At 32.6% G+C, this 8764-nt stretch overlaps 1 protein-coding gene across 1 annotated transcript; it reads right to left on the bottom strand.

Annotated features, from left to right (window-relative positions):
- Positions 1–6599: 6599 nt before the first annotated feature.
- Positions 6600–7994, bottom strand: LOC139509343 (uncharacterized). Its single transcript, XM_071296137.1, has one exon. The coding sequence runs from the start codon at positions 7992–7994 to the stop codon at positions 6600–6602; it is 1395 nt and encodes a 464-aa protein (XP_071152238.1).
- Positions 7995–8764: the final 770 nt, after the last annotated feature.

Here is an 8764-nt window from a genome sequence, read left to right on the forward strand (position 1 = left end):
GAAAAGGGGAAGTGCATATCTTCAATGTATTCAAAAGTTTGAAAACCACTGTAGCAAAGTCGCAGAAATGCCAAGCTCCGTAAGGAATCTTTTTATAAAGCTGACTAATTTTCAGAAGACACACGCAAGTACCATATTTTTTATCAGTCGTAGCAAACTTGGGTTATCGTCATGACGTAGGAAAGTGTAACAAACAGATAGAATGAGTGAATACTATAGGGCGCGAACATTTTTTTTTTATAGCGGGGGGCTCTTATAAATTATGGTTACATCTCAGTCAGGGTATTCATACGACTCATTGCTTACATGATTTTATTAAAAGGAATTACGAAGGTTTACTGATTTTTATTTTAAATAATCAAAAACCAGTGTATAAATCAGAAAGTAACATGTAAGGTGTCACAAATTGAAGCGCTCTTTCATCTCCAAGTCCCAATTAAGAACTCTGAGCTGATATAAAAAAAAGCCTTGGTCCATCTTTACATTTCTGAAGTCTTAGTCTAGCAAATTTGACATCAATTTGAGAACCAAGTCCTCATTTTCGGCCTCTTCTACCAGGCCACACTGTTCAGTTATTTTACGAATTGCAAATTGAAAAGGTACTTTATTTTTTCACAATTCCGTCTAGGTACTCTGGGTCAATATAATTTATCAAACATTCCATATACATCTGAATTATATTCATCATTGGACTGACCAGGGTTACAGCTGGATAAGAAGTGGCCTTTCTTTTTAACGTTTTTGGATACATTACAAATACAAGGCATATATAACTACATTGGTTAGACGTATAAAGAGGGGCATGATATATCCCAAAACATGTTAACACTGCCGTATTTGTTGCACCTGCATGACCCAACTTGAGTCCGTAACCTTTGCTTCATTTGTATGTAGTCTTGTATTTATTTCATTTTTAAATTTTGGTTCATTTATATGTTTCAAGAAACAAACATTGAACTTCTACCCCCTTTTTGTAATTAAATAATTGCTCACTTAGGAGACAGCTTCAGGTATATCAATACACAGTTACAAGTTTAGTTTCGCATTATAGCCATGGTGAATTTTCTAAATATGAAAGTTTTTGTATTTTTAGATAGTTGAATAATAATATAGCCTTCCTAGTGGGTTTATATGAACATTTAGATTGTTTTTAGCATGTTTTATAAGCCATTTTTCAGTTTGAACGTCCATACGTTCCTATCCGTACCGCCATAGATTTAGAAATTATTTATTTTTTCAAGATTTGACGCTCGATCTTTTCAATTCAATTTTATGGAAAAAAACAGCAGAAATGCATATGATTTTTTTTTTACCTTTTGATAGATATATGTCTATGGTTTCAGGAAAGGTATCACTCTTATTGATTGAAAATTGAAATTTTCCTTTGGACCAAATTTTTTAGATCTTTGTGACATGTTCAACCCCCTATTTTGCAATATTTGGTATCAAATAAATGCTGATTGTTGCCATGGTTACACAAAAAAAAGATTATATTTCAACATTATTACTATTGGAAATCAAATCTATGGACGATTCTCTTTTCATAAATATACACATGCATAACTCAAATAGTAAGCCTTATTTATTAGGAAGGAAGGGAAAGAGGGTGTTTAAAAAATTATGAGTGTCAATTCAGTTGTTTTACTATCTGTGAATTGACACCCACCCTAGTGCATAATTTTCTCGTTGCGTTGGGTTGTTTCTTCTATTTGGTCGGGCTTCTGTTTCTTTGACATTTTCCTCATTTCCATTCTCAATTTTATCAAGGATTTACTATACTCAAAGATTTTTTTAAAGACATGTACAGTTACATATATGCTGAATATGTCACTCCTTTGCGGAAGCAGCGTAAAGAAAGAGATGGACAGCAAATTTTAATGTGATTCTTGTAAATAACAGTTAAGATCAGTTAACAGAGAAAATAATGTCAAAAACAGTGAACACTTTAAGTATTAAGTAACAGATAACAGGAATCTCAATTTCAAATAAACAGTTAACAACATCGCAAATTTTAACAAAACACATTACAGACAGTGGGTCGAAAACAGTTAACAGTTTTTAAAATTTATCAGTCAAATAAAAGTTTTAAACAAACTAAAACCTTAAAAAGGACAAAAACAGTTTAACATAAAAGGGTACCCCCCCCCCCCCCCCCCCCCCCCCCCCCACCTTAGATATTTGAACTTAATACTTTATTTTCTTTGAAAGGACGGTAAATAACTATTCTAAAATTAGCAAGTTGCCTTACAGTTGAAAACAAGTTGCCACACAGTAAATTTGTCAACACGAGCAAGTTGCCGTACCCTAGACTTTATTTTTTATGGTCTATATTCTTTAAAATACATCTTTTTGGCAACAAATTTCAGTAAATATGATACCACACTATAATAATCTAAAACGTGTCTGGAAAAATAATGAAAAACAGTTCAATATCAGAGAATGGGGCGACAGAGGACGATCGACCTCGAAATTTTCCGGTACTTAGTGGCAAGTTTTGGAGTATTACACAAAATCTTGTATAAATTTTGTACTTATAGGCCTAATAATTTAAAGAATTATATATCAGAAAATCATTTCTTAAGCGGTACCCTCATCAAATGAGTGGAAATGCTTTTAATCGAATGAATTCTTAACTTGTTTACTTTTTTTTCTATTTCTCTCCGCTTCGTTAGTACCCAATTTCCGGTGGCGATGATACACAGTGAATAAGCACTTCGGAAGCTGTCAAAAGATTTCAAGACCCCATTAATATAAAATTGTCCATATTTTTGAGTTAGAGAAGATGAAGTATTCTAGAATTCTAATATAATGTGTCCCAGAGTAGTAATAAACACTATGACAATTTTATTGAGAAAGCACAGGTGTGATTTCTTTTAATTTTCATTTATTCTAAAAGAAATGCACTACAAAATAACTGTGTACTCGGACCAAACGAATGGAAAACAACTGTCATATTCGTGAGTTGGTACAGTGAAGTAAACCTGGTTTTATAGCTAGTAAACGAAACCATTTGTGACATGGTTCCATTGTAAAATGATAAGTTGGCGGGAATTGTGTAGCTCACGCATAGACATAACAATAGATCTGAAAATATATGACATGCTGATATATCTCACTAATTTACGAAGATGATTGACTCAATATTGAAAGTCATCAAGATAAGGATTTTACTAAAAGTCATATCATCAGTAAACCATGAATAATAATTTGAGGTCAATGTCAAATTAAACCAACCAGATGGACATAAACACCAAATAAGCATTCATACACCAAATATAGACGACATATTGATAACAGTATCTGAAAAAAATTAACTTGAACCAATAACCAACGTCAGATGAACATGTCAAGTAAACCTTACAATCATTATAGAAGCCAAACATAGTCGACCTTAAACCATGAAAGTAATATTAACTCAATACCATAATACTTTCATGCTTAAACGTAATTGCTTTTAATATATGAGCTATGGACTGGGTCACGATAACTTACGCAAACACTTATCGATGATCCATGAACTAAGTTCAAGGTCAGTTGAATCCTGTCTTATGGCCATTTAAACAAGGATCTTATTTACAGTTTCGCAGGCAAGACAAAATTAGTTTATCAACAGTTATAGTTATTAAAGGTACCAGGCTTACAATTTTATACCCCCAGACGCGCGTATAAAGTATAAAGTTGAAGAGCTTTGAGGACACTAAATTCTAAAAAGTTGTGCCAAATACGGCTAAGGTAATCTATGCCTTTTGCCATGCCTGATCTAGGTTAGACACATAATCACCAATAATACAACACGCCATTGTTTTCTAAACATAAAATCTTTAGCAAATTTTTACATGGATTCTAAGATTTAGTTAAGATGTTTGATTGCATCTTTAAACCAGTAGATCACATTGAAACGAGATGTCACATCCTTATTTTAACGACGATGTTGTTTATCAAGTACGTAAATGTATGTGCAATCCACAGTAGGTACTATGTATATCATGGTTCTTACGAGTTGCATATTTAAACAAACGAATTCAAAGGATGATATAGGAAGATGTTGCCAGTATGAGTACCATGAGACAACTCTCCATTAATCCAAGTTTGCTGATGGCTGATGGTTAACTGATGAGTTTGTTTAAATATGCTAATTCGAATGACACGTGTTTATATGATTTGCAATATGAATAAAATAAGTGACAGCTAATTGAATAATATTAATTGAATTAGTATTAGACATTGATCACGTTACTGATGTATTCGATGAGAGGGAGCTTTACGCGAGTCAGTATTGTTATTTACTTACAATTTGATGGTCTGGCAAACACATGAATATTCATAACAAGTATAATATTCACGATATTGTACAAATATCTTCAGGTTGTTCATTTCATTTAAACACTATTACTACTGCTTATCATTTCATAGAAACGGGTTCGTTACTTAATTTGATTTATTAATTTAAGTCCAGTATTCCTTTGGGTAAGGATAAGACTTTTTGGAATAGAAATAACTTTAGCTACATGTATTTATTAATGTAACAATAAACAAGAGTGCTCATGCTGATCATGAAATGGCTCGACTCATAATTGAATTCACATTGAAATTCTTTAATATGAAGGTTCTATTGTGTAAATATGACAAAAAGTTAACATTGACAAATGAAACATGAAAATGAGGTTAAGGTAATATGAACCCAGCCAGACATACATTACAATCATGCCAATCACATAATATAGTTGACCTATCATTCATAGCAACTGATAAATTCACATAACCCCAGAAACCTACCATTGCCCAATGAACCATGAAAATGAGGCCAAGGTCAAATGAATTTTGCCAGTCAGACATGTAAACAGTACGATTACTTCATACACCAAATGTACCTTAATCTTATAGTATCTAAGGAAAAAGTGAAATAACAAAAGTTATCGAACTCCAAGGAAACTTCAAAAACAGAAAGTCATTATCAAAAGGAAAAATCAAAAACCTCGAACCCATTAAACTAACGGTAGATACATCATTTTCAAAAGCTAAACATTGTTCAATGAACCATGAAAATGAGGTTTATGTCAGATGAAACCTGCCAGTCAGACATGTAAACCTCACAATCATTCCATACACCAACTTTAATGTACCTTTTTTTCTTAAAGTATCTGAAAAATAGACAAAATCTAAACATTGTCCATCATGAACCCTGACAGTCGGATATATACACTTAAAATCATCTTATTCACTCAATATAGTTGTTGACCCTACTGCTTACAGTATATTAGATATGGCATTGACCGCGTACCTTTCACCTTAATCATTGATACCATTGTTCCATCAAATACGTTTCAATTACTGAAAGGTTCATTTTAGTCTGATATCTATCATATATATTGACTGAACTTGGCCGAAGTGACACAACTAATTTCCAATCCCCATATCATGCCGATTTTCGTCCGTGATGAAGTTTGTGAGTGATCTGTTCAACTGTTTAGCCCGAAGATGTCACAAAACTGTAATGCAAGGAAAAATAACTATCCTTGCAGTGAAAATCAAAAACAAAAATACGAACTCCGAGGAAAATTCTAAACGGAAAAACCTTAGAAAATGTTAAACTCAACAGCTCAAACACATCAAACGAATGGATGGATGATGTATCCTCGTTCTTTATGTGCAGAATTGCAAGATTATTTAATTACAACGGTCATCCGAATAGTCAGTATTTATTAAATAGTATGTCTGTGTCCATCACAATATTTTTAGATTGTGCTCATATTACATAGATAATTGATAGACATAATAAGCCATTCAAAATAATATTCTCGCCTTTAGATATTCTGTCTAAGTCACGAATTTTGAGCTACATTAATGTCCACGGTTAGTTGTTGGTTGAGTGCTCGCATGTCTGAAACCGCAAAAATCTATGTGGTGGTTTTGCTTATTGCTGAAGAGTTGATGTCATCGTGACCTATAATATTTGTTAACATCTTCGTCGTTTGGTCTGGTTGATTCTTACGCCACTTGTTCGGATTGTCATATACATAGGTATAGTACTCTCTTTGAACTGATTCTCGGGGTCAGATATAGGGGTAAAAAAAAAATAACGTTTAGTTAAAAAAAATTCAGACACACTTGTTTGTGAAAGGGTTTCAACAAAAATAGACAAATAGGTATAATATGAATTCAAAATTGTTTTCTCGTGTAAAAATTGTGATGAAATCTTTGTTGTTACTAGTATTTCCGTAAATATATTTATATATACCAAGTTTCAAATTGACATGATGGTATGCTTTTCCAAATTTCGTCCCTGTTTTAAAAATAAAATTCTTTATCATTTATAAATGGCCGACAAAAATGCGTAATCTTTCTGTTCCCTAAACAAAAATATACAAGGGGCACATGCTGATATTAATAAATATGAGGGATAAACTTGAGGAATTTAAAGTTTAACTAATGTTGTAATTGGAAATCAACATTTAATGGGACGCTAATTCTTTAGAAAGTGATATTCCAAACAATGATTGTGCCACATCTGATATTATGTATTATTATTTTAGTAACATAATATCAGGTAATCCAATATACAAACCGTAAGTAATATATTCAGCAATTCACAATTAATTTTACGACACTTGATATAACGCTATGCTTGTTTCTTTAAGCCCTAAGCAAACGATGTTCTTTCCTTTGTTGTAATACACTGCCATTGGATTATTGAGTCCATCGCGATCAGTTAGTAAGACCTTACTGTCTTTCCCGTCATGTTTAATGACTGTGAGGTTATTAGACGATCTTCCAATAACAAATACATTCTGGTTATTGTCCACTGATATACCTCTCGGTTGGGAAATAGACTGATCCTTGAAGACCCAGATTTCTTGTCCTGTCATACTACAGCAGTGTACTGTATTATTTCTTCCGTTTGTATAGTATATCTTATCAACGGTCGTTGTCATATAATACACAATGTTGTATAAAACATTAATATCAATTGTATTTAATGTTTTCCCAGTCAAGTCCATCACCACTATGCCCTGTGGGTTAACAACAACATACAGTTTCTGATCCTGGTAAGATATTCCCCAGCAAGCGGTACTACATTGTACTTTTGTCCTTTCAATGTCACCCATATAGTTTATGATCTCCAGATAATTTTTACTGCCATATGTAACAGCAATACGGTCAGTATCTATTACTGTAAGACCGTACGGTCCAGTAGAGACGGAAATGTCACGAATATGTTTTCCATCTTTACCATATTCCATTAAGTTACCACTCCCAAAATAATCTGCAATTATGATTCTGTCGTCAGGCAATATGATACAACCAGCGAATGGTTTTTCTGATCCTTCGATATCGATTTTCTGTTTACGCTGCAGACTTATATTACCAACATTTTGTAGTGATCTATGTATTTGTATCTGAGCTTGGTCAATCTTTGCATCTTTTAATTGTAGGCTAGCATTAGTTTTAATAACTTTAATTTCTCCAAACTGTCTGACCTCCTTCATCAAGGAACTGATAACGTGATGTATCTCTAGTTCCATTCTGTTATTCGTACACTCTCTTATCTCTTCTCTAAGCGATCGAAAATTATCAATGATTGTTTTGTTCAATTGACATGTTCCTAGAAACACTTCTATGTCAGATGCAAAACATTTCATATGAAGTGTCTGTTCTCTAAGTTTTATCAACCCGTTTTCTTTTTGTTTCAATTGATGAAGAATTTCAATATTTTTGGTTTTACAACTCAAATGTGTAGATTTTAAGTTGAGGAGCAGTTTTTTTTCGAGCTCATCCAGGTAGTTTTGCAGATTAATTCGAGTGTCTGCAATTGTTTTTTTAATTGTTCTTTCGTCCTTTTCCATATCTTTCAAGGCTGTTTCTTGATCGTTTATACAATGCTTCACGTTGACCAAAGTTCTTGAGATAGTTTCTTCTAAGTCTGAGAGTGCAATTGATTGTTTAGCATTTTCAGACGCTTCTGCAATCGAGATAACATCAGAAGATGAACACATTTTATGTTCAGAGGAAATACAGACGACGCATACCGCAATATCATGCTTCTTGCAGTATATATCTAGTTTTTTACCATGAATCTCACAGTTAAGATTGACTGTAATTTCCTGTAATTTAGAATAGTCCTCAATCGAAATCATCTTGTGATTTATAGAAATGTTTATAGATTTATGAGATTGTTTACATTCTCCACAGAAGCCTTCTTTACATATGGTACACCACTTACTTGCGTTGTTCGTGATATTTTTAAACATACACGGGCCACAAGATATGGTCAGTTCAGATGTCATTTTACTTCCTGTTCAAATATATGACACATCTATATTAATAAAGTTAGTAAATACATTCGTTGTCCACTCAAAACAATCGCAACCCTCCCCTATACATTTAGTCAACGTGCAATAAACAAAACACAGCAATACACACAGTAAAACTCGGGTTAAGAAAGTTTACTATGCATCCGGGTAAACTCATCATTCCTTAAAGTAAACTTATCATTCCTTTAAGTAAACATATTATTCCTTTAAGAAAACTTATTATTCCTTTAAGTAAATGTATCATTCCTTTAAGTAAACTTATTATTCCTTTAAGTAAATTATCATTCCTTTAAGTAAACTTATCATTCCTTTAAGTAAACTTATCATTCCTTTAATTACACTTATCTTTCCTTTAAGTAAACTTATTATACAAAATTACCAATTCAACAAAATTACATTGTATTTAATAGTAGATATTTTAATATACAAAAATGTATATGTATCAGTATAGA

The sequence above is a fragment of the Mytilus edulis genome, unplaced genomic scaffold (assembly GCF_963676685.1).
Source record: "Mytilus edulis unplaced genomic scaffold, xbMytEdul2.2 SCAFFOLD_1277, whole genome shotgun sequence".
In the NCBI taxonomy this organism is placed as follows: Eukaryota; Metazoa; Mollusca; class Bivalvia; order Mytilida; family Mytilidae; genus Mytilus; species Mytilus edulis.